The sequence below is a fragment of the Psammomys obesus genome, unplaced genomic scaffold (assembly GCF_907164565.1).
Source record: "Psammomys obesus unplaced genomic scaffold, mPsaObe1.curated_primary_1811, whole genome shotgun sequence".
Taxonomy (NCBI): domain Eukaryota; kingdom Metazoa; phylum Chordata; class Mammalia; order Rodentia; family Muridae; genus Psammomys; species Psammomys obesus.
The window spans coordinates 9356217-9384159 of NW_026596256.1; the positions used below are offsets into that span (position 1 = coordinate 9356217).

The 27943-nt window shown below is 38.4% G+C and overlaps 1 protein-coding gene across 1 annotated transcript; it reads left to right on the forward strand.

The window, feature by feature from the left end:
* Positions 1-6599: 6599 nt before the first annotated feature.
* On the forward strand, positions 6600-26955 carry LOC129668771 (arylacetamide deacetylase-like 2). The gene is made up of 5 exons (XM_055596862.1): positions 6600-6737; positions 17223-17445; positions 19125-19194; positions 20077-20248; positions 26353-26955. The coding sequence occupies exons 1-5, from the start codon at positions 6600-6602 to the stop codon at positions 26953-26955; spliced, it is 1206 nt and encodes a 401-aa protein (XP_055452837.1).
* Positions 26956-27943: the final 988 nt, after the last annotated feature.

The following is a 27943-nucleotide window of genomic DNA, read 5'->3' on the forward strand; positions in this document are numbered from 1 at the left end:
AGTTATTGGCTAATGCCAATGTATGTGTGTCACCACTACCCTTAAGGTCATTGTTCCATGCTGACAGTTGATGTGGTTCATATGCATTATGTGTGGATAGACATCTATTTTTGCCTTCCTCATTTAGAACTTTGTGTGATGCTTTCTGGTACCATCAAAGCTAGTTCTCAGGAAAGACACATTCAGGTCAGTACCAGCTCAAGGCTTCTGGGCCCTGTTTCTGACATTCATTATGTCTTCAGCCACAGAGTCATTCTTTCCACTGCTGAAGAACAATCAAAGATGAGTCCAAGATGGCTGCTAACAGTGTACACCATACCTGAGGGGCACAGGATCCAAAATTCTGAAATTGCTTAGGGGAGGGGCAGCTGCAGCCAGAACACCGACATTGAGGCTTCCTAGGCAAGAAGAGACAACCTGTGATCTCTTATAGTCTGGATCCAGGTCACCTGCAGCTATCTCCAGGGACTGAGAGTGGTGAATATTCAACCACCCTGCACTTCCCTCTGCCCTAAACATCAGCTTCCCTGCTCAGTGGAGGCGACACTGGTTGCCCCAAGCAGGAGCCTCTGTGCTGGGTGACTGAGACAACAGAAGTGGTGGCCATAAGGGACTCCCAGGCCCGGGGCTGTGGCAGGCAGCTGCTCTGTCTTCCCAGGTCAGCGACTGAGGTTAGCTCATGCAGGAACCTCATTGCTCTGTGGGTGAGGCCAGAAGCAGCTGACCCAAGTACAGGTCTCCTTGTTGGGAAGGCAAACAGTGGACATCACTGAGTTGACAGATCTCCAGCACTCTCAGTAGTCCCTGAGGGCCCAAAACTGAGAGTAGATAACAGGGGGTACACCTGTGCTTTCAGATTAGGCTTGCGAGCTAGTGAGGGTGCTGTCAAGTGATTGCTTGCAGAGCCCCAGATCCAGGGTACCTCTACAATAGCAGCCAGGTATCGGACCCCTCCCACCCACACAGTCACTGTGGGCAACACAGGGATTCTTGGGACAGTGTTCTCAACACTGAAGCTCCTGTTCTGTGGGTCTACCATTGAAGTCTAGGCAAAACATTCCTGGAACCCAAACAGATCTGAATACCAAGAGGACAGTACTACTGGCCTGTAGGCCACTGAGATATTCAGGGCACCTGCAACCTGTACATGTGCTTTGCACCCGTGAACAGAGCCAGCACCCCCTCGTGCAATTAAACTCCATCCTTCCAGGCATCTGCATGCTCTTGCAACCTGTCCCAGGAGGCACACTTCCACACAAACACCCGTACTCTTGCAACATGCGCCAGAGACCCTCCTCCCTTAGCTACAGCTGAGACACCAACATCCACACTTGAACTGGTGGACCTCTCTCATATTTCTGAAAAATACTCCAGACACCAGAGACAGATGGACCCAGTCTGAAGTACAGACTCAGAGAACAAACAACAAAGCAGATGGCTAGAGGTCGGCATAAGAACACTTCCTACAAAAATCAGGACATCATGGCTTCACCAGCAAATCCAAAATCAATGGATAAGCTAATTCGTCAGAAAACCAGGAAAATTATTTTAAAGCTATGTTCATCCAGTTATTAGAGGCACATAACGAGGAAACAAACAAAGCTCTCAAAGAAATATAGGCAAATATAGAGGCACAAACAAATAGAGGCACATACAGAGTACAAATAGAGGCACATACAGAGGAACTGAATAAAAAAATAGAGGGCATCATGGATAGACAAGAATCTACATTCAAACAGATAAAGGAAATGGTGGAAGAATAAAACCAAAATTAGAATCAATAAAGAAAACACAAACAGAGAAAACCCTTCAAGCTGGAGAACTTAGAGAAAAGATTAGGAACTACAAAGGTAAGCACCACCAACAGAATACAAGAGATGGAAGACAGAATCTCAGGCAATGAAGATACAATTGCAGAAATTGATACATCTGTCAAAGAAAAAGTAAAATCGAAAAAGTTCACAGCACAAAACATACAAGAAATCAAGGACTCCATGAAATAATGAAATCTAAGAATACTAGGAATAGACAGAAATGAAGATTCCAGGCTCTAGGTCCAGAAAATATTTTCAAGAAAATCATAGAAAAAAATTTCCTAACTTAGTGAATGAGATGTCTATAAACATACAAGAGGCCTACAAAACACCAAATATACTAGACAAGAAATGAAACTCCTCAAGTCACATAATAGTCAAAACACTAAATTTGCAGAACAAAGAAAAAATATTAAAAGCAGCAAGGGAAAAAAGGCCAAGTAACATATAAAGATAGACCTATCAGAATCACACCAGACTTCTTAACAGAAAATATGAAAGCCAGAAGGGCCTGGGCAGAGGTCACGCAGACTCTAAGACACAACAGATGCCAACCCAGACTCCTATAACCAGCAAAGCTTTCAATAGACATAGATGGAGAAAAAAAAAAAAAACATTCCATGACAAAACTCAACTTAAACAGTATCAACACAGTAACCCAGCCCTACAGAAGATACTAAAAGGAAAACTCCAATCCAACAAAATCAACTACATCCAAAAAACACTGGATATAAATTATTTCACAACAAAAAAATTAAAGGAAAACAGTTAATGGTAAGGCATCAACTCCACAATAAAAGTCAATAACAGATATTGGTCACTACTCTCTAGCAACATCAATGGACTCAACTCTCCAATAAAAAGACACAGACTAACTGAAAGGTTGCTGAAACAGGATTCAAATTTCTGCGCATCCAAGAAACACACCTCTAAAACAAAGATAAACACTACCTCAGAGTAAAGGGCTGGAAAAATGTTTTTCAAGCAAAAGGAACCAGAAAATAAGCTGGGATGGCTATCCTAATATCTAATAAAAAAGACTTTCAACCAAAATTAATCAAAAAAAAAAAAAAAGATGAGGAGGGGGACTTAATGCTCATTAAAGGAAAAATCTACCAGGAGGACAACAAAACCCTGAACATCTATTCCCCTAATACAAGATTACCTGCATTTGTAAAAGAAACAGTACTAAACCTGAAATCACACATTGATCACAATACATTAATAGTGGGAGACTTCAACACTCACTCTCGCCAAGGGACCAATCGTTTATACAGAAACTAAATAAAGAAATAATGGCACTTACAGAGGTCCTAAATCAAATAGACTAAATAGATGTCTACAGAACAGTTAACCCAAACTCAAAAGAGTCTTTTTATCAACTTATGGAACCCTCTCAAATATTGACAGTGTAGTCAGTCACAACCAAGCCTCAGCAGATACAAGAAGATCAAAATAAACCCTGTATCCTATCAGACTACCATGGCCTAAAACTAGACCTCAACAACAACTGAAATTACAATAAGCTTACACACACGGAAAATAAGCGACTCTCTACTCAATGACACCTTGATCAGCAAAGAAATGAAACAACAAATTAGAGATTTCCTAAAATACAAGCACTTAATGGCACACAGAAAAGCTCTTGGGGGGGGGAGGGGGGAGAAGCAGACATACCCAAGAGGAGTAGACAATTGTAAGTAATCAAACTCAGAGCTGAAATCAGTGAATTAGAAACAAAGGAAGCAGTTCAAAGAGTCAATGAGACTAAGAACTGGTTCTTTGAGAAGAGCAAGAAAATAGACAAACCCTTAGCCAAACTAACTAAAAGGTAGAGAGAAACTATCCAAATCAGCAAAATCAGAAACAAAATATGGACATAACAGTAGACATTGAGGAAATCCGAACAATCAAAAGGTTTTACTACAAAAGCCTATATGGCACAAAATTTGGAAATCTGAGTGAATTAGACAATTTTCTTGATAGATTCCATTTACCAAAATTAAATCTAGACCAGGTAAATATATTAAATAGTCTTATATTCCCAAAGAAATACAAGCAGTCATCAAAACTCTTGCTCTCCCAAAAAGGCCAGGCCCAGATGGTTTTAGTGCAGAATTCTACCAGACCTTCAAAGAAGAGCTAACACAAATATTCAAAGGACATTGCTCAGCCATGTTTATAGCAGTTTCATTCAAAATTGACAGAATATAGGAACAATCTCCCTCAGTGGAGGAATGGATACAGAAATTGTGGTACTTTTACACAATGGAATACTACTCAGCAATTAAAAACACAGAAATCATAAAATTTGCATGCAAATGGTGGGAACTAGAGAAGATCATCTTGAGTGAGGTATTCCAGAAGCAGGAAGACACACATGGTATATACTCACTTATAAGTGGCTATTAGAAATATAATATAGGATAAACATACTAAAATCTGTAATCTAAGTAAGCTAATCAAGAAAGAGGACACTGGTTGAGATGATCAGTCCTCACTCAGAAAGGCAAATGCAATGGACATTGGAAGAGGGAGAAAACAGGGAATAGGACAGGAGCCTACCACAGAGGGCCTCTGATTACTCTACCCATCAAGGTATCAAAGTAGCTACTGAGGATCATAGCCAATTTTTTGGCAGAGTACAGGTAATCTTATGAAAGAAGATGAAGATAGACCTGGAGAGGACAGGAGCTCCACAAGGAGAGCAACAGAACCAAAAAAACCTGGTCACAGGTCTCTCTGGCTCTTGTTGCTTTTTCCTCCTGGGATGTCAGCTGAGCCAGGAAGCTTTTAGGTTTTAGCTTTTGGCCTTTCCTTCTAGTATGTGAGCTGAGTAGGAAGATCAACTGGGTGATTTTTCTGCCTCTCTGAGTTAGTAGGTTTTCACCCCAGCATCTGCCTCCTGTGTCTCCAATGGTAAAATACAGCTGTTGGGATTTCATTTTTTTATAGCAACAGCAGCACCCATGTCTTATGTTGGGACTTTCGTATATAGTCTTTGACTCTTGAAAGGATCATTATCAGCTCAGAGGAGAAATGGTCATTAAATTTTTATATTTATATTTATATCCCGAATTACATGTACCCTATATTTTAGGTAAATAATTAAGAGCATGATTCTTTATGGCCTTTTCAGACATCCTTATTGTTATTTCACCCTCACCCCTACTTCTTCTGTATTTCCCTCCCCACTTTCTTATTTCCTGTACTATGTTACTTGTACCTGCTAGTTTCCTCCTTCCATCTTCTGTCTTTACCTATCATTCTTTCCATAAAGAGATCTCATTTCAACATAAGCATTAAACGGTGTTAGATATTAAAAGTCAATGCACACACACACACACACACACACACACACACATAAATATAACACATCCTTGTAAAGATCTGGGTTTAACCTTCTATGTTGCTCCTTGGGTGCAACCTTGTTTTAGCCACTTGCCCTAGAATTTACTGTTTGGATGGGCAGTGAACTCCTTAGAAATCTTCTTGTCCAGGATTACAAGCATTTCCATCAGGCCTGGCTTTCTATACTGGTGCTAGAATTCAAACTTGAGTCTTCCTGTTTGCACCACAAGTACTTTATTGACTGAGTTACCTCATCAACTCCTGAAGTCTTATTTATGAGGGAATTAATCTCATTAATAATTAACCCACACACAGGAACTAATCATCTTTTCAAGTTCAAGCTTACAGGTGAATCTAGGCAGCGTTCCTGAGATTGGGTGACATTGCTTAACTCAGAGGAAATAATGTTACTCACAGGGACTCAATAATTATAGTAAGAGGTTTACAGGTTTGAAACCAACAAAATATGGAGGATGAGAATTTCAGGGTGATAGAACATAAAAACAGGAACTGAGTGGAAAGATACTGAGTGGATTAAAGATGACTCTCCCAGGACAAACACAGAAGGTGGAAGCACATTAACATTAATATGAGTTATCACAGGTTATAATCAAAAGGAGAGGAAAAAGAGTGAAATGGTGCTTCATTTACAATTTTCTTCTATTCCCACTTTAAAGGACTCTGATGATATCCAACCGTATCTTTGAGCCAAGCTACCAACTCAAACATCATTCTCCCCTGGAAACACTTTTAGAGGCACAGTCAAGAAACAATATTTTATTAACATTGGGCAGATAACACAAGCCTGTTGACTCATAAATTTAAGTCATCATATCATTAAATCTAAAAACTGGAATGTTTGCTAAAGTATATGTGCTAAACTTTCTGGTAATACTGGTTCAGGCCTAATATTCTTGCATGGTGAATGATTAAACTTGAACAAGTCTCTACACCCCATTTCTTTCCTTCTTGGTCTTTATCAGGCAGGTTTGTTAACATAGGCAACAATCCTTAGTAATAATGTTAACATATATTTTGAATGAATATCAAGTCACATTTTTATAAACCTGTTACAAAATATTGTAGCTACAAAGATTACTTCAAAGATTATCCAATGCTTGCATTTGTGCCTGGATTTCCTAAAACTATTTAGTGTTGATGTTAGCACCACAGAATGAAGAGACACTGCATGGAATTTTATTTGCATGTTAATAACAGGTATCTGATCAGATGAATTTTAATATCTGCTTCAGAGTTGTGCTTTTGCAAAACAATTTAGAACTGACACTGCAGTGTATGTATTAAGAATCAGCTTCACCTGTGAGAACAGTTGCATCACCCGAGAGGGCTCCTATTCTGCGCTCATCCTGTGACTTATTATTCAATATTTATGAAAATATTTTAGTTTCTGCACTGTGAAGAGCCAGGAATACTATGGAAGTCAAAATTCTCTGTTTGGTGCTGCTTTGTGTTACTGTTTTATCTTATATTTATGCACCTATTCCTGACAACATTGAAGAAATTTGGAAAGTAAAGGCCGTGGATTCTGTTGCCAAAACTTGTGCATTTATGGTAAGAGTAATAATTTTTATATTATATTAATAATATCCACTTAGAAGTGAGTATATTCCATATGTGTCTTTCTAGTTATTTATACCTTACTCAGGATAATCTTTACTAGTTCTAACCATTTGCCTGCAAATTTCATGATTTCCTTGTTTTTAATTGCTGAGTAGTATTCCATTGTGTAAGTGTACCACAATTTCTGTATCCAGGCCTCAGTTGATGGATATCTGGGCTGTGTACAGATTCTTGCTATTATGAGTAAGGCTACTATGAATGTGGCTGAACAAATGTCCTTGTTGTATTCTTGCACATATTTTGGATATGTGCCTAGGAGTGGTATAGCTGGATCTTGCGGTAGCACAATTCCTAATTGCCTGAGAAAGTGCCAGATTTACTTCCAAAGTGGTTGTACAAGTTTACAGTCCCAATAGCAATGGAGGAGGGTTCCCCTTTCTCCACATCTTCCACCAGGCGTGTCTCTCAGGTGCTCACGGATGGAGTAAAAGGGAGGCCGCAGCAGGTGTTCTGTGGCAGAGCTGTGGATTAGACAGAGGGATCTGATTTGGGGGATCAAAACAAAGAGGTGAAAATTTGCAAGTAGCATACTTGCTTGCCTGTCTGGGGTGACTGTGTTGAAAATATTATTTTATAGGTAAGAATTAAGCTAAAATTTTTGAGCAACTAGTGTTCCTTACTCTATTTTAATATTTATAAAAAATGTAAACTCTACAATTCCACTTTGGAATGACACATACGGGGACAGTGTATTAAATAATTCATAACTTTAATTCAGTCTACCTTTAAATGTTATAGATATTATACCAATTTTTAATTCTATTTTAAATTTACATACATTTAAACCCAGTCATGAAAAAATACATATCTGTAGCTCATAATCCAGTTCTACATGGTGTACACAAAATGCCCCCTAAGGAATCACTTCTTTAAGGTTTAGACTTTAGTCCATTTCATCCAAAAACTGTAAGTCCACAATCACGTCTTACCCCTAGAAAATGTCCCTGTCCTGACAAGAAGTTGTTGGAACAAAGAAAAATATTTAGGTGTAAAGTCAGCAAAACAAAGAAGTAAAAACTGTCAACAAAATGGTTGTCTTGGCTCAGATTTCAAAACATGGGCTAACGTAATGAGGACAAAACTAGTCACAAGAATTGTATGGTACTCTTCTAAAGGATAGTTTTCTGGACTCTGATGTTCACTATTTGTCCTGAGCTCTACAAATCTAGAGACAAACTGTGTCTTAGGGTTTCTGTTGCTGTGAAAGATGTTATGACCATGTCAATGCTTAAAATCAAAGGCATTTAGTTAAGCCTGGCTTACATCTCAGATATTTATTCTATTATCTTCATGGTGGGAAGCACAACTGCACATAGGCAGACATGGTACTGGAGAGGTAATTGAGTTCTACATCTAGATTGGCAGACAGCAGGGAGAGAATGCCAGACTGGGCCTGCCTTGAGCATCTGAGAACTCAAACCTGGCCCCACTGACAGACTTCCTTCAACAAGACAATACCTACTCCAACAAGGCCTCCTAATAATGCCATTCAGTATGATCTTATGTGGGCCATTTTTTTTTTCAAACCATTATATTCCATTTCCTGGAGCCCATAGGCTTGTAGTCATATCATAATGCAAAACATGCATTAAGTCCAACATTACAAGTACCCATAGTCTATCACAGTCTCAACAATGTTAAACAGTCCAAAGTCTGTTTGAGATTCCTGACATTCCCTTAACTATAACCCCCTATAAAATAAAAATCAAAGAGTAGATATTATATTTCCAACATATAATGGCACAAAATATGCATCAACATTCAAAAAAGGAAGAAAGGGAACATATGAGGAAATGTTAGACCAAAGCAAGACTTAAAATCAGCTGGGCAAATTCCGAACTCTGAATCTCCATGTATAATGTCAAAGTGCTCTTCAGATTTCCAGCTCCTTCCAGCTTTGTTGAATGCAAACCACTTCTTTCTCTTATGCTGCTCTACCCCTGTAAGCAGCTTTCCTCAGCAGGTATTGCACAGATCTGTCATCTCCAATATTTGGGGTCTTCAGAGCAATTCAGGCTTCACCTTTATATCTTCACATAACAGCCTTTCCAGGCCTCATTGCAGGGATGACATTGGCACATGCCTGGACTCAGTGACTTTCCTTAGCCAGAGAGATTCCATAGCTACTTTCTTCTATCCTTCACTCTAAAGGCAGAACCACCTGGCCAAGGTTGTCAAGTTCTGCTGCTTGCTGGGGCTGGGACATAATCCCCTCTTTCAATTACAACTTCATCATTTTTCTATTTTCAGTTGTTTTCTTCCCTGCTTAAGATTGGCTGATGTACCATTTGATATTCCTCTATTGAGAATTCTTTAGCACTGAACCCCATTTTTTAATTGGATCAATTGATTTGTTAGTGTTTAACCTCTTGAGTTCTTTATATATTCTGGATTAGCCCTCTGTCAGATATAGGGTTGGTGAAGAACCTTTTCCAATCTGTAGGCAGTCATTTTTTTCTGAAGACAGTGTCCTTTGCTTTACAGAAGCTTTTCAGTTTCATGAGGTTCCATTTATTGATTCTTGCTCTTAGAGCCTGTGCTGTTGGTATTCTGTTCAGGAGATTGTGTCCTGTGCCAATGAGTTCAAGGCTTTCCCCAAATTTTTTTTCTAACGAGTTTAGTGTGTCTGTTTTTATATTGAGATCTTAGATCCACTTGGATGATAGTTTTGTGTAGGGTGATAAGTATGGATCTATTTGCATTTTTCTACATCTTTGTCAACAATCAGTTTTCCATAAGTGTGTGGGTTTATATCAGGTTCTTCTATTTGATTCCATTGATTCACCATTCTGTTTCCATGCCAGTACCATGCAGTTTTTATTACTGTTGCTCTATAGTACAGTTTGAGATCAGGGATGGAGATACTTCCACAAGATCTTTTATTGTAGAACATTGTTTTAGCAATTCTGGATTTCTTGTTATTCCATATGAAGTTGAGAAATTTTCTTTCCAGGTCTGTAAAGAATTGTGTTGGTAATTCGATGGGAATTGCATTGAATTGGTAGAGTGCTTTTAATACTGAATGGCAGAGAAACACTTAAAAAAACACTTCATCATCAAGGAAATGCAAATCAAAACGAACCAGAGATTTCACCTTACACCCATCAGAATGGCTAAGATCAAAAACTCAAGTGACAACACATGCTGGAAGGATGTGGAGAAAAGAGAACCCTCCTTCACTGCTGGTGGGAATGTAAACTTGTACAACCACTTTGAAAATTAGTCTGGCACTCTTTCAGACAATTAGGAATAGCGCTTCCTCAGATCCAGCTATTCCACTCCTAGGCATATATCCAAAAGATGCTCAAGTACACAGCAAGGACATTTACTCAACCATGTTTTTAGCAGCTTTATTTGTAATAGCCAGAAGATGAAAACAACCCAGATGCTCCTCAGTTGAGGAATGGATACAGAAATTGTGGTATATTCTACACAACGAAATTTTTTTTCATTTAAATTTTTTTTAATTCTTAGTTACATTTTATTAACTCCATATCCCAGCTGTATCCTGGTCCCTTATTCCCTTCCAATCCCACCCTCCCTCCCTTGTTTCCTCCCTGCCTCTTTCCAAGTCCACTGATTGGGGAGGACCTCCTCCACTTTCATTTGAACCTGTTTTATCAGGTATCTTCAGGACTGGTTGCAAAGTCCTCCTCTGTGGCCTAGCAGGACTGCTTCTCCCTTGGGGGGTGGGGAGGTCAAAGAGCCTGACATTGAGTTCCTGACAAAAATAGTCCCTGTTCCCCTTATTATGGGAAACCAATTGGTTACTGAGCTACCATGGGCTACATCAGAGCAGAGGTTCTAGGTTATATCCATAACCTATTATAATCCTTGGTGGAGTGTCAGTCTCAGAAAAGACCCCTGTGCCCAGATATATTTGGTCTTGTGAGCGCCTATCCTTTCCACGTCATACTAACTCCCCCTTCTTTCATATGATTCCCTGCACTCTGCAGAAGGTTTGGTTATGTGTCTTAGTGTCTGCTTTGAACCACTGCTAGATAGAGTCTTTCAGATGCCTTCTGTGGTAGACTCCTGTCATATGTCCAATGCACATCTCATTTGTCTTTCTAAGTGAGGATTGATCATCTTATCATGTGTCCTCTTTCTTGTTTATCTTCTTTAGGTGTATAGATTTCATTATGTTTATCATATCTTGTAGGTCTATATTAGCGAGTATATACCATGTTTGTGTTTCTCCTTCTGGGATACTTCACTCAGGATGATCTTTTCTAGATCCCATTATTTGCCTGCAAATTTCATGATTTCCTCCTTTTTGATTGCTGAGTAGTATTCCATTGTGTAAAAATACCACAATATTTGTATCCATTCCTCCGTTGAGGGACATCTGGGTTGTTTACAGGTTCTGGCTATTACAAATAAAGCTGCTACAAATATGGTTGAGCAAATGTCCTTGTTGTGTACTTGAGCAAATTTTGGGTATATACCTAGCAGTGGTATTGCTGGGTCTTGAGGAAGCACTATTCCTATTTGTCTGAGAAAGCACCAGATTGATTTCCAAAGTGGTTGTACCAGTTTACATTCCCACCAGCAATGGAGGAAGGTTCGCCTTTCTCCACAACCTCTCCAGCATGTGTTGTCTCTTGAGTTTTTGATATTAGCCATTCTGATGGGTGTAAGGTGAAATCTCAGGGTCGTTTTGATTTGCATTTCCCTAATGGCTAATGAGGTTGAGCATTTCTTTAAGTGCTTCTCTGCCATTCGATATTCCTCTGTCGAGAATTCTCTGTTTAGCTCTGTTCCCAATTTTATAATTGGATTACTGGGTTTGTTGCTTTTCAGCTTTTTTAGTTCTTTATATATACTGGATAATAGCCCTCTGTCAGAAAAAGGGTTGGTGAAGATTCTTTCCCAATCTGTAGGCAGTAGTTTTGTTTTGACGACAGTGCTTTACAGAAGCTTTTCAGTTTCATGAGGTCCCATTTTTTGATTGTTGCTCTTAGAGCCTGTGCTGTTGGTGTTCTGTCCAGGAAGTTGTCTCCTGTGTCAATGAGTTTTAGGCTCTTCCCCACTTTTTCTTCTAACCGATTTAGAGTATCTGGTTTTATGTTGAAGTCTTTGATCCACTTGGACTTTAGTTTTGTGCAGGGTGATAAATATGGATCTATTTTCATTTTTCAGCATGGAGACATCCAGTTGGACCAGCACCATTTGTGGAAGATGCTATCTTTTTTTCCATTGAATGGTTTTGGCTTCTTTGTCAAAAATCAAGTATTCATAGATGTGTGGGTTTATTTCTGGGTCTTCTATTTGGTTCCATTGATCCTCCTTTCTGTTTCTATGCCAAGACCTTGCAGTTTTTATTACTATTGCTCTGTAGTACAGCTTGAGATCGTGGATGGAGATACCTCCATATGATCTGTTGTTATACAGGATCATTTTGGATATTCTGGGTTTTTTGTTTCTCCATATGAAGCTGAGAATCTTCATTCATGAAACATTATTCAGCAATAATAAACAAGGAAATCATGAAATTTGCAGGCAAATGGTGGGAACTAGAAAAGATCATCCTGAGTAAACTATCCCAGAAGCAGAAAGACACACAAGATATATACTTACTCACAAGTGGATGTTAGACATATAATATAGGATAAACATATTAAAATCTGTACACTTACAGAAACTAATTAATAAGGAGAACTTTGGTTAAGATGCTCAATCCCCATTCAGAAAGGCAATGAGGATGGACATAAGAAGAGGGAGAAAACAGGGAAAAGGAAAGGAGCCTACTTCAGAGGGCCTCTGAAAGGCCCTACCCTGAAGGGTATCAGAGCAGATGCTGAGTCTTACAGCCAAACTTTGGGCAGAGTTCAGCAAATCTTTTGAAAGAAAGGGGAGATAGTAAGACCTGGAGAGGATAGGAGCTCCACAAGGAGAGCAACGGAACCAAAAAATCTGGGCACAGTGGTCTTTTCTGAGACTGATACTCCAACCAAGAGCCTTTCATGGAGATACCCTAGAACCTCTGCACAGATGTGACCCATGGCAGTTCCATGTCCAAATGGATTCCATATTAATGCGAACAAGGACTGTCTCTGACGTGAACTGATTGTCCTGCTTTTTTATCACCTTCCCCTCAGGGGGGAGCAGCCTTACTGGGCCACAGAGGAAGAAAAAGAAGCCACTCCTGATGAGACCTGATAGACTAGGATTAGAAGGAAGTGGAGGAAGCCCTCCCTATGGATTTGGGAGGGGCATGGGTGGAGAAGGGGGAGGGAGAATGGAATGGGGAGGGGAGGAATGAAGGAGCTACAGGGGGGATAAAAATAAATAAACTGTAATTAATAAAAGTAAAAAAAAAAAACCCTACCCTTAAAAAAATTGGCATTCTGTTCAGGAAGTTGTCTCCTGTGCCAATGAGTTCAAGGCTCTTCCCCACTTTTTTTTTCTAACCTTAAAAAAACTGACTTTCCTCCCACTAGCCATAAATTTTCAGTAGATCCTTGGCTAAGGATGATACTTTTGTGCCCAACTCCTTCCTACATGGTAGGCATTGCTCGGGTTTGGGCTTGCAGAATTCTTTTTCATGATGTCACAACCATTGAGTTCATATGATCAACTATCATGTTGTGTCTGGAAGCCACTGTTTCTTTGTGTTCATTCAATATCTCTGGCTTATATAGTCTTATTGTCCTTTTCTGAAATGATCTCTGAGCTTTGGCAGAAGAGAAGGAAGTTATAGTCGTTTCATTTAGAGTTGAGTATTCAGTAGTCTCTTATTCCACACCTTGGTCTACTTTGCACCTCTGTGTTAATTACAATCTACTACAAACAGAAGCTTCTCTGGTGAGGACTGAGAGATTCCTTAATCTATGGCTATAACAATAAGTCAAAAAGGACTCAGTTTAATACTACATACATTTAATAGAGTGGCGTTACTAGGTTTTACTTTTATGGCCTGTGACCTACTTATTCAAAGATTCACTACTCAACAGTGGTGCTAGGTATGAGTTTGGTCTCCTGGAATGGAACTTAAATCCCTTAAGAATGTCATTATTTCCTCCTATAATTTTCAAATCTCTATTGCAACAATGGTAAAGTCCTGCCAGTCCAGTGGTTATTGTAGTTTATAAGGTTCAGACTTCGGCAAGATTACTTTCCTCTGGGTGTATGCAGAGCAACTTGAACCCTATAAAAGCTAGCAAATAGAGATGAAATTTCCAGGTCAATAGCAGATTAATATCTCCAAGCATTTAATCATTTATTGTTTGTTTATTTTCTTTTTAAAATTTATTCATTTTTAAATAAATTACAATTCATTCACTTTGTATCCCAGCTGTAGCCCCCTCTCTTATCCCCACAAATCCCATCCTCCCTCTCTCATCTCTTCCCATGGCCCTCCCCAAGTCCACTGATAGGGGAGGTCCTCCCTCCAACCCTAGCCTATCAGATCTCATCAGGACTGGCTGCTTTGTCTTCCTCTGTGGCCTGGTAAGGCTGCTCTCTCATCAGGGACATGTGATCAAAGAGTCAGACACTAAGTTCATGTCAGAGACAGGCCCTATTCCCATAGGGATTTCACTTTCACACTAGGCTGCCATGGGCCACATCTGTGCAGGGGTTCTAGGTTGTCTCCATACATGGTCCATGGTTGGAGTATCAGTCTCAGAAAAGACCCCTGTGCCAAGATTTTTTGGATCTGTTGGTATTCTTGTGGAGATCCTGTTCCCTCAATGTCTTCCTATTTCCCCTTCTTTCATAAGATTTTGTACTCTACCCAAACTCTGGCTAACAGTCTCTGCATCTGCTTTGATACCATAATGGGTAGTGTCTTTCAGAGGTCCTCTGTGGTAGCCTCCTGTCCTGTTGCTTTTTTTCTCAATCCTCTGAAGACATCCAGTTTGCTTTTCTGAATTAGTACTGATCATCTTTTTTTTTTTTAATCTTTTATTTTTTTATTAATTACACTTTATTCATTTTGTATCCCCCCATGAGCCCCTCCCTCCTCCCCTGCCGATCCCACCCTCCCTCCCCTTTCTGCATGCATGCCACTCCCCAAGTCCACTGATAGGGGAGGTCCTCCTCTCCTTCTTTCTGATCTTAGTCTATCAGTTCTCATCAAAAGTGGCTGCATTGTCCTCTACTGTGGCCTGGTAAGGCTGCTCCCCCCTCAGGGGGAAGTGATCAACGAGCAGGCCAATCAGATTATGTCAGAGGCAGTCCCTCTTCCCATTACTATGGAACCCACTTGGACACTGAACTGCCATGGGCTACACCTGTGCAGGGGTTCCAGGTCATCTCCACAAATAGTCCTTGGTTGGAGTATGAGTCTCTGGGAAGTTCCCTGTGTTCAAATTATCTTGTTCTGTTGCTCTGCTTGTAGAGTTCCCGTTCCCTCCAGCTCTTACTATTTCCCACTTCTTACATAAAATTCCATTCACTCTGCCCATCAGTTGGCCATCAGGCTCAGCATCTGCTTTGACAGTCTATACTGCAGAAGCTTTCAGAGGCCCTCTGTGGCAGGTTTCAAGGTTGTTTCCTGTTTTCTTCTGGCTTTCAGAGGCCCTCTGTAGCGGGTTCCGAGGTTGTTTCCTATTTTCGTTTTCTTCTGATGTACATCCTCTTTGCCTTTCAGGATGGGGATTGAACATTTTAGTTAGGGTCCTCTCTTTTGCTTAGTTTGTTTAGATGTACAGCTTTTAGTGGGTTTATTCTATATTGTATGTTTATATGAGTGAGTATATACCGTGAGTGTCTTTTTGCTTCTGGGACACCTGATTTTTGACAAAGATGCCAAAACCATACAATGGAAAAAAGATAGCATCTTTAACAAATGGTGCTGGTCCAACTGGATGTCTACATGTAGAAAAATGCAAATAGATCCATACTTATCACCCTGCACAAAACTGAAGTCCAAGTGGATCAAAGACCTCAACATAAAATCAGACACATTAAATCGGCTAGAAAAAAAGTGGGGAATACCCTAGAACTCATTGGTACAGGAGAAAACTTCCTGAACAGAACACCAACAGCACAGGCTCTAAGAGCAACAATCAATAAATGGGACCTCATGAAATTGAAAAGCTTCTGTAAAGCAAAGGACACCGTCATCAAAACAAAGCGACTGCCTACAGATTGGGAAAGAATCATCACCAACCCTCTATCTGACAGAGGACTCATATCCAGTATATATAAAGAACTAAACAAGCTGAAAAGCAACAAACCAAGTAATCCACTTAAAAAATGGGGAACAGAGCTAAAGAGAGAATTCTCTGCAGAGGAATATCGAATGGCAGAGAAGCACTTAAAGAAATGCTCAACCTCATTAGCCATTAGGGAAATGCAAATCAAAACAACCCTGAGATTTCACCTTACACCCATCAGAATGGCCAAGATGAAAATCTCAAGGGACAACACATGCTGGAGAGGTTGTGGAGAAAGGGGAACCCTTCTCCACTGCTGGTGGGAATGTAAACTGGTACAACCACTCTGGAAATCAATCTGGCGCTTTCTCAGACAACTAGGAATAGCGCTTCCTCAAGATCCAGCCATACCACTCCTAGGCATATACCCAAAAGAGGCGCAAGTACACAACAAGGACATTTGTTCAACCATGTTTGTAGCAGCTTTATTTGTAATAGCCAGAAGCTGGAAACAACCCAGATGCCCCTCAACTGAAGAATGGATGCAGAAACTGTGGTACATCTATACAATGGAGTATTACTCAGCAATGAAAAATAAGGAAATCATGAAATTTGCAGGTAAATGGTGGGACCTGGAAAGGATCATCCTGAGTGAGTACTGATCATCTTAACCAGGATCCTTCTTCTTGCTTAGCTTCTTTAGGTGTACAGATTATAATATATTTATCCTATATTTTGTCTCTAATATCCACTTATAAGTGAGTTTATACCATTTGTGTTTTTCTCACTCAGGATGAACTTTTCCAATTCCCACCATTTGCCTGCAAATTTAATCATTCCCTTGTATTTATTATTGGACAGTTTTATGCATTTACTCAATGAATTCCCTTCTCTCATCTCTTTCCTAGGCCTGCTAGAACCCATTTTCTCAACAACTAGGTTTTTATCTTTTGTGTGATCCAATGATTTTAATAAGCTTTGTGCTTGAGGACATTGTCTGCTATAGCAAGGGTAACATATGAACAGCTTGGATAATATGAGTACTTTTTCCTCATTGACCAGTAACTATGAATATTTTCACAAGAAGTGATGCGATTTTATTGACCCATCTCTTATCCATGATAAATCATTGACAGACTTAATTCGTCCAGGTCTGACACAAATATCAGTGTTGAGATTTTCATGCTAACAAAATAATATTAGAATATTGAAAAGTCTATAATTTTACCATATTGTTTATTTTATTATCATACCATCACTTTTGTTATTAAATGAAACTATATAATGCTTACATTTTGTCTTGTTCTTATAGGCCACATTATTTGAATACATTGGACTCATGAAATATGAAGACATATTTTTAACTTTATCATCACTTCACCTTACAAAACCAGTTTCAGATGAAAACATTACAGTGATTGACACAAAGTTTAGTGACATTCCTGTTTGTCTGTACTTGCCAAAAAAGAAGTCTGAAATACTGAGACCAGCTATAATTTTCATTCATGGTGGTGCCTTTGTCTTGGGAAGTTGCAGTAAGTGTATTTTTATATGAATATGAATAAATGAGAATATGTTCCTATCAAAACAATTGCAGTGTACTGATAAGTAGATGGAGCATTTGCCTGTACAATGTTGACATAGGCAGTAAGTGCATCTTAACAGAGATACATTAGAATGTGTGGGTCACAGCTCACACATATTTGTATATATAATTTGGTAAGTAAAATAATCAAGTAGAAACAAGATAGTTTTCTTAGAAAAATAAAGGTTTAAGTAAACATAATGATACCATAAACTTAAAATTGCAATGAATAAACTTGGAATTATATTAAAAAAAAACAAATCACATAAAATAAATAAATGTTGAGGTCAATCAGGTGTTTTAACTCTTAAGTCCTAGATAATATAATTGCTGCCATACTACAGCTAGCATTTGTTCAAAGTTTAGATGGTGATACAACAATAATATTGAGGTTTAGGACTCAAAGCATTACTTTGTATTCAAGTAAAAAAAAAATAAAGCTGAGTAAACAGTCTCTGTCTGGAAGTAAGTGTAGTAGTTAAGACAGACAGACAGACAGTAGCTCTTGTTTACAGTATTTTATCTCCTACAATTTACGATATGTTCTGGTCACAGATTCTGAGCATCTTCTTGTTCCTATCCATATTATGGAGATTATCATTTGGATGGCTTTCTATTCTTTCCTTCCTGATGGCTCACCACCATTTTGTGATGTGAAAATTTGGCCACATTTGGCCACAATAATCAAATAAAAATTTGATTATTAATTAACATTTCAGTAATTGTATCCATTTGTTGACAAACCTTTAGTCAAACACTGAAGTGTGGAGGCCTATAGTCTCCTTTGTTATCCTGTCCACTTCTTGCCTCTTCTTTCTCTAACTTTATATTTTGAACATATTTAGCCATATATATTTCCCCAAGTTCCCTGAGTTCTCAGGAAACTGTTGCACATTTTACTAAAATAGCATTTCATGTTGTTTATGTTTATTTTCTGGCAATTATTATTTTATGTTTAATATGATGGATGCCAATTTATTCTTTGTGTATGAATTGCTAATTAAAGAGAATTGTTAACATTACTGTTCCTTAAATTTTTTTAGGAAAAAAATTGTCCCTTCCTTCCTCTTTTAAATTTATTAAGTATTTTATGTACAATTAACTCTTGTAAAGAATTACAAGAGCAAGCACACACTTTTATTTTATTTTAATGAAAATTAAAATTGTCACTTAGATACAGAAAGGTAACCTAAAGTTTACTTGTAAATATATTAGATATTCACAACCATATGTAAATATGCAAGTCTCTGGAAAAATAAAAACTTAGCTATTTTAATAGCCCTAAATACCTTGCATTAACTAAGTTGATGCCCTTGATTGAAAAGTTTCTTAAATAAGTAATAACTGTGGTGAATCTCTGAGTTTCTGAAAAGTACAATGCTGCCTATAATGTTAGTTTCAACTTAATTCCAGGTTTTCTAATACTTTTACCAAGAGTTTTATGGACTATGGTGGCAATGAGTTGCAGCCAATTTTTATCCTGATCTCCGACAGGTTGTTGCTCTGTGTGACAATGATTACCGAGTTTCCATCCATCAATCACATTTCTATCACACTCATGATTATTTTTGGGTTTCTGTTATTTGCGATTCACAGGACACCATTTTACATTTAATCCTTTCATTTCAGAGGCAGCAGCCTACGATGACCTGAACAGATGGACAGCAAACAAGCTTGATGCTGTGGTTGTGGGAATAGAGTAAGAGAACCAAACAAATTACTTAAATTTTGAGGAATATCTAAATTGTAGCAATAATTATGCAGTCCCTTTAGTGCTATAATTTTAATTAAATTTAACATGGTATAACTTTAGGTAAGCTTTTTAATCAGTAAAATATGTTGTATATTGTTTAAACAATTCCACAGGTTGCTTTTTAAGGTATTTGCTGTTTTTTACCTTGAAGAATATTTTTTTTTATTGTTGTGGTCAGATTATGTGAATTTCAAATATTTTAGGTACAGATTAAAATACAAATACAAGAACCAGCTGGTAAAAGTTGCTTAATATCATCATGTGAACAATTCACTAGTTCTAATGGATATCAAGGTAATTGAGTTAAAAAGTGAGATAGTTCAATAGGTTTGATTCTGTCATAGAACCCAGACACATACACAGAAAAGGACAAACAAATGAAATAGTACTTAATCTTATGAATCAACTTACAAGTTTTAGTAAGATTCATTGGTGGTAAGTGTTAAGATATTCATATTTCAAATTACTTAAATACATTCATATTTCCTGTGACATTTTCTGCATTTAATATTTCTGCATAATCCTATCAATGACACTGAGTTGCTCTTGAGTCACCAAGTGCACTGAGGGCTACGAAGCACACAGATTTCACAGTGTGAACACACCTTCTGTCCCACTCCTTCGTCCTCACCACCAATACCTGAAACCCTGAACCAGAATCTACTCCTCACTTTAAGACAGAAGTCACCAGTGAGCTCGGGGTTAATTAGTGAGACTTATGATTCAAAGTAGAGCCAATATCTGCATACTTGTTGGTGAGCATGAGGTATTTACTTGCATAATTTTAACAAGGGCTTTGTTGTGGTTCTGACTGATTTATTTCTAAAGCTATAGACTTGCTCCTCAGTACCCATTCCCAGCTGCATTTGAAGACTGTGTTTCTGTGATCAAGTTCTTTCTCCAAGAAAAGGTTCTTGCAAAATACAGAGTGGATCCCACTCGCATCTGCATTATGGGAGACAGTTCTGGGGGTACCTTGACAGCAACGGTGACTCAACTGGTATGTTGCATGTGATATATATATATGTGTGTTTAGCTATGTGGTGATGGCTCAGTCCTTTAATCCCAGCACTTAGGAGGCAGAGGCACATGCAGGCAGTCTTTAAGTTGACGATCACCTTGGTCTACAGAGTGAGGTCTAGGACAGTCAGAGCTACACAGAGAAATCCTATCTTGAAAAGCCAAATATAAATACATATATTTGGTAAATACATATATTGGTCTCAAAAAACCAAATGTGAAAACAGAGGAATTATTAACCACACTACAGTAAAACAAAAAACAACCACACACACAAACTTATGACCACAGCCAACATCAAAATCAAAGGATCTAACAGCCACTGGTCATTAATCTCTCTCAACATCAATGGACTCAATTTTCCAAAAAAAAGACACAGACTAACAGAATGGATACGTAAACAAGACCCAGCAATCTGTTGCATACAAGAAACACACCTAAGTCTTAAAGATAAACATCACCTGAGGATAAAGGGTTGGAAGATGGTTTTCCAAGCAAATGGACCCAAGAAACAAGCAGGAGTAGCCATTCTAATATCTGATAAAATAGACTTTCAACCAAAATTAATCAAAAGACATGGGGAAGGACACTTCATACTCATCAAGGGAAAATTCCACAAGGAAGACATCACAATCCTGAAGATCTATGCCCCAAATACAAGGTCACCCACATTTGTAAAAGAAATATTGATAAAACTTAAACCACACATAGATTCCCACACACTAATAGTGGGAGACTTCAACACCCCACTCTCAACAAAAGACAGGTCAACTAAACAGAAATTAAACAAAGAAACAATGTCTCTAACAGAGGTCATGAATCAAATGGACCTAACAGACATTTACAGAACCTTACACCCAAACACAAAAGAATTTACCTTCTTCTCAGCACCTCATGGAACCTTCTCCAAAATAGACCATATAGTTGGTGACAAAGTGAGCCTCAACAGATACAAGACGATTGAAATAATTCCTTGTATCCGATCTAATCACCATGGAATAAAGCTGGACCTCAACAACAACAGAAATAGCAAAAAGCCTACAAACACATGGAAACTGAACAACTTGCTACTAAATGACAGCTGAGTCATGGAAGAAATAAAGAAATTAAAGTATTCCTAGAATTCAATGAAAATGAAGGCACAACATACCCAAACTTGTGGGACACAATGAAAGCAGTGCTAAGAGGAAAGTTCATAGCACTAAGTGCCTTCAAGAAGAAATTCAAGACAGCTCATTCAAGCAACTTAATGGCTTACCTAAAAACCCTAGAAAAGGAAGAAGCAGACACACCAAAAAGGAGTAGATGGCTGGAAATAATCAACTTCAGGGCTGAAATCAATCAATTAGAAACAAATAAAACAATTCAAAGTGAAAGATCCCCGGAGGGTATCTTCCGTCAGAGAGACCCCCTCCCAAGGATCAACGAGGCCATTCGGATGCAAACAGCAAGAGGCTTTTATTTTGATACACAGGTACCCGGGGCAAAAAGTCTTTCGGAAGACTTCCGCGCCCCCTAGGTAGAAAGCTGGGGTTTTTATAGGGTTTTAGAGGCAGAGGCACTGGTACAGAAACGAGAGGGCATGGTTACAGGGGGCTGATTGGTATGTTTACACGAGACCACAATTTCCGTCAAAGTTTGGCAGGGGCACCAAGATTTCAGGAACTGGGTGGTCAAGGGGGGTAGGATGACCCCTTGACGTGGCCCGCCACCTGTTATTTTGTTTTTCCCTATCTTAGCTGAAACAGTCTCACAGATATCTATGAGAGTGATTAACACAAACTGTTTTTAGTATGACTGGGGCAGCCTGACCACAGATATCCCAAGTGGGTGACACAGCTAGGATTTCTCAGTAATTTTCCAGTTTCTCATCTGGCCTTCAGAGTTTTACAAAACAGTGGTGTCTCACAAAATGGCATTAGCTATGTTTAACTTAGTGTGAGGCTGGGGTCTTTCAAAAGAATCAATGAAACCAAGAGCTGGTTCTTTGAGAAAATCAACAAGATCGACAAACCCTTAGCCAAGCTAACTAAAAGGCAGAGAGACACCACCCAAATCAACAAAATCAGAAATGAAAAGGGGGACATAACTACAGACACTGAGGAAATCCAAACCATCATTAGGACTTACTTCAAAAGTCTATACTCAACAAAATTTGAAAATCTAAAAGAAATGGACAATTTTCTTGATCGATTTGACTTACCAAAGCTGAATCAGGACCAGGTAAATCAATTAAATAGTCCTATATCCCCCAAAGAAATAGAAGCGGTCATCAAAAGTCTCCCATCCAAAAAAAGCCCAGGACAAGATGGCTTCAGCGCAGAATTCTACCAGACCTTCAAAGAAGAGCTAACTCCAATTCTCTTCAAACTATTCCACAAAATAGAAACAGAAGGAACATTACCAAACTCATTCTATGAAGCCACAATCACTTGGGACCTAAACCTCACGAAGACTCAACAAAGAAAGAATTTCAGGCCAATCTCCCTTATGAACATTGATGCAAAAATACTCAACAAAATACTTGCAAACTGAATACAAGATCACATCAAAGATATCATCCACTATGACCAACTAGGCTTCATCCCAGGTATGCAGGCGTGGTTCAATACAGGGAAATCCATCACTGTGATCTACCATATTAACAAACTGAAAGAAAAAAAAAAACACATGATAATCTCCCTAGATGCTGAAAAAGCATTCGACAAAATCCAACATCCATTCATGTTTAAAGTATTGGAGAGATCAGGGATAAAAGGCACATATCTAAACAGTAAAGGCAATATACAGCAAGCCTATAGCCAACATCAAACTAAACGGAGAGAAATTTAAAGCAATCCCACTGAAATCAGGGACAAGATAAGGCTGCCCACTCTCTCCATATCTCTTCAACATAGTTCTGGAAGTCTTTGCTAGAGCATTAAGAAAACTAAAAAAGATCAAGGTGATACAAATTGGAAAGGAAGAAGTCAAGTTATCACTATTTGCAGATGATATGATAGTATATATGAGTGACCCCCAAAATTCTACCAGGGAACACCTACAGCTGATAAACACCTTCAGCAAAGTAGCCGGATACAAAATTAACTCCAAAAAATCAGTAGCCCTCCTGTATACAAAAGACAAAAGGGCTGAGAAAGAAATTAGGGAAACAACACCCTTCACAATTGCCACAAATGACATAAATTACCTTGGTGTAACCCTAACCAAGCAAGTCAAAGACCTGTATGAAAAAAAATTCCAGTCTCTGAAGAAAGAATTAGAAGAAGATATCAGAAGATGGAAAGATCTCCCATGCTCATGGCTTGGCAAGATTAACATAGTAAAAATGGCCATCTTAGCAAAAGCAATCTACAAATTCAATGCAATTCCCATCAAATTGCCAACACAATTCTTTACAGACCTGGAAAGAAAAATTCTCAACTTCATATGGAATAACAAGAAATCCAGAATTGTTAAAACAATCCTCTACAATAAAAGATCTTCTGGAGGTATCTCCATCCCTGATCTTAAGTTGTACTATAGAGCAGCAGTAATAAAAACTGTGTTTTCCTGGCCTAGAAACAGAATGGTGGATCAATGGAACCGAACAGAAGACCTAGAAATAAACTCACAAAATTATGGACACCTGAAATTTGACAAAGATGACAAAATCATAGAGTGGAAAAAAGACAGCATCTTCAACAAATGGTGCTGGTCCAACTGGATGTCTACATGTAGAAAAATGAAAATAGATCCATACTTATTACCCTGCACAAAACTGAAGTCCAAGTGGATCAAAGACCTCAACATAAAACCGGACACATTAACTCGGTTAGAAGAAAAAGTGGGGAAGACCCTAGAACTCATTGGTACAGGAGAAAACTTCCTGAACAGAACACCAACAGCACAGGCTCTAAGATCAATAATCAATAAATGGGACTTCATGAAACTGAAAAGCTTCTGTAAAGCAAAGGACACTGTCATCAAAACAAAACTAATGCCTACAGATTAGGAAAGAATCTTCACCAACCCTTTTTCTGACAGAGGGCTAATATCCAGTATATATAAATAACTAAAGAAGCTGAGAAGCAAAAAATCAAGTAATCCAATTAAAAAATGGGGAACAGAGCTAAACAGAGAATTCTCTGTAGAGGAATATCAAATGTCAGAGAAACACTTAAAGAAATGTTCAACGTCATTAGCTATTAGGGAAATGCAAATCAAAACAACCCTGAGATTTCACCTTAGACCTATCAGAATGGCCAAGATGAAAAACTCTATTGAGAACACATGCTGGAGACGCTGTGGAGAAAAGGGAACCCTTCTCCACTGCTGGTGTGAATGTAAACTTGTACAACCACTCTGGAAATCAATCTGGCGCTTTCTCAGACAACTAGGAATAGCGCTTCCTCAAGATCCAGCCATACCACTCCTAGACATATATCCAAAAGAGGCTCAAGTACACAATAAGGACATTTGCTCAACCATGTTTGTAGCAGCTTTATTTGTAATAGCCAGAAGCTGGAAACTGGCCAGTTGCCCCTCAACTGAAGAATAGATGCAGAAATTGTGGTACATCTACACAATGGAGTATTACTCAGCAATGAAAAATAAGGAAATCATGAAATTTGCAGGTAAATGGTGGGACCTGGAAAGGATCATTCTGAGTGAGCTGTCCCAGAAGCAGAAAGATACACACAGTATATACTCACTCATATAGATATGTAATATAAGACAAACCTACTAAAATCTGTACATCTAAAGAAACTAATCAAGAGAGAGGACCCTGAGTAAAATGTTCAACCCCCATCCTGGAAGGCAAAGAGGATGGACATCAGAAGAAGAAGAAAACAGGAAACAACCTAGGAACTTGCCATGGAGGGCCTCTGTGTGCTAACTAACTTGAGGACATCACTTCTGCTACATGAAAGAGTTATTGTATGGCTCTACCTCAGTTTTCACACCATGCTTCCTGCTGGATTTTCCACTAATCTGAGAGGATTCAGTTTATTTGTAAAGCTCACATTGAATGCCATTGTGAAAATTAAGAACCATGAAAAGATTACCTTAGAGAAATTTTTATTTCTTCGGTTTTTTTTTCTTGAACTTGTATGACCTACCTTCGATTGTCCTGCAAGTTGGAGTTGGTCAGATGGGCAACCTTCTGATGAGGTAATGAGATTTCATGGTTGCTTTCATTTTGTGAAGTCCTTTGCCTTTATGAGGGCATGGCCTTGAGAGATCTTTCATAGCTTGGAACTTCCCACAGAATGTCAGCAGCTACAGTCACTGGTACAGAGCTGCTTTAGATGCCGGAGCTGTATAGTGCTCACTTTCATTGAAGAAGTCTAGTTTCACTTGCGTAGAATGTACAAGGAGAAAAGATTGTAGCTAAAGACTCAGTACTCCTCTTATTTCTGATAAGAAATAGAAGCTTCAACATGCAACATTCCACATCCCTTTTTGATCTTCTGATTTTTATAAATTATTATCTGTATTGTCCATCATTTCCACCACACCATACTACTTAGATAAATGGTATTTGTTTTTCTTTAACATGGCAAGTTCCATTAGATGCTAGTGTATATGTGAGTTTTGGCAGCTTTATTTGATTATGTTTGTAGATTTTGGACATTATATTACTCAGGTCAAAAGCTCTTTTAGGAAAATGAGATATGCTAATACATGCTTATTACTTGAGCTCTTGGGAGACTGAGACAGGGAGTTACTATGTTACAGAACATCCCTGAGATGTGCAACAAGACTTTATTACAAAAACTAAAGATAAATTTCTAGGAACAAAGCCTAAATAACTTATCAAAAATCTGACATCAGAAACAAAAATTTTGCCATCCACATTAAGATGCTGCTGATCATCTTCCTATTTATCATATATGAACAAATGTGTGAGCAACTGCGTGCAAGTTGTTTTTGCACAGATGACAGTGGATTGACATTCTCATGTATCTAAATTAATGACTAAATGTTGAGAGAAAAATCACTAGTGTTTTAGACAAATTTATTTTCTCTGGCTACTGAAAAGAAATTATAAATCTTTTTGTTTGGAAGCTATTGATTAATTAGTTTTCATTATATTTCTAGCTACAGAATGATCCAAAATTCAAAGGTAGAATTAAGGCACAAGCCTTGATATACCCTGGACTACAGTCGCTTGATACTTCTCTACCATCTCATCGAGAGTACGCACATGGTCCGATTCTGTCTAGGGAGATGACAATTAAGCTGGCATGCCTATATGTAACTGAAGACAAAGCTCTCCCCCAGGCTATACTGAAAAATGAGCACATGCCGGAAGAATCAAGACATCTGTTCAAGTTTGTGAACTGGAGTGACTTCCTTCCTGAGAAGTACAAGAAGAACCATGTTTACACGGAACCAGTTCTCGGGAAACTGAAGGCTTCCTATCCAGCACTCTTGGATAGCAGGCTGTCCCCTTTGCTAGCCAGTGACTCCCAGTTACAGAGTTTGCCACTGACCTACATCCTCACTTGTGAACATGATCCCTTAAGAGACGATGGTCTCATTTACATCTCACGCCTTAGAAATGTTGGAGTTCAAGTTACTCATGACCACATAGAGGAAGGAGTCCATGGGGCCCTGTCATTCACCAGGGGTCCAGTGTTTTTAGATTTGGGATTAAAATTAAGAGATAAGTATATTACTTGGTTAGAGGAAAATCTATAAATCATTTGTACATGTATCTCGGTAGTCAGGAAAAAAGCAATCTAATAGTTATATTTTGTACTATTGTGTTATAAATGTTCACAAAATAAGCTGATTTGTGGATAAAGCTACAGTTCAATTTGAATAAAGATTACTGTATGTGTTTGAGAGTGTTATTTCACCTTCTCAATTTTAGAAATATTGCTAAAATGAGAATGCCCACTTTATTATCCCCATTAATTACCATTTGTGGGTTTAAGATGTACTTTGAATATTCAAAGATGGCAGAACAATGAAAACTGTGAGATTGGTTACATTTAAACATTTTTAGATAAATCAAATTCAAAATATATAGTGTGAAAAAATTATTTTCAGTAAAAAGAATGGAATGATGAGGACTGGGTGGGTTGGCACATTACTTTCCAACACTGCAGAGGTGGAGAGGCAGATAGACAGATCTTCGTGAGTTCAAGTCCAGGTTGGTTTATCTAGCTATTTCCAGGCCAGCCATTGCCATATATTGGCACACTGTCTCAAAAAGAAAAGAAAAAGTTAAGAAAAGAAGCCACAAATGAACAGAAAGTGTGATAAAGTAGAATTGTAATGACCTTTTTTTTTGTAAGATTAAACTTGAGGGGAACCTTTGTGGATTTAATTTATTGCTAGACAACATGTCTTAATGAGTGACGGTACCCAGCCAACTGTAGATTGCAGGTAGAATTATTTCTAGTGTTCTTTTGATTTTTCTACTGAAGCATTTTGCACACAAAGACTTGCATATCCAGGGAATTTTGTGAGCTGATGACCTCCAGAGATGTTTGTTTCCCTGTGATGATGGGACCCATACTCCTATCAGCACGAATCAACCACAAATATTGGCATTTCCACTAAGAAACATTACAATCAATGTTTATTTTTCTGACATCCTGGTAATTCTGTTGCTTGTGTACCATTGTTTGATCAGTTTTGTGCTTTTTCCTAATGCTGAATAAACTCTGTAAAATGCAGG

Excerpts from the sequence above, each read along its gene's own strand:
- LOC129668771 (XM_055596862.1), top strand. The coding sequence starts at position 6,600 with ATGGAAGTCAAAATTCTCTGTTTGGTGCTGCTTTGTGTTACTGTTTTA. Across the intron at positions 19,195-20,076 it reads GCTGTGGTTGTGGGAATAGA|CTATAGACTTGCTCCTCAGT; the intron begins GTAAGAGAACCA and ends TTATTTCTAAAG. Across the intron at positions 20,249-26,352 it reads CAGCAACGGTGACTCAACTG|CTACAGAATGATCCAAAATT; the intron begins GTATGTTGCATG and ends TTATATTTCTAG.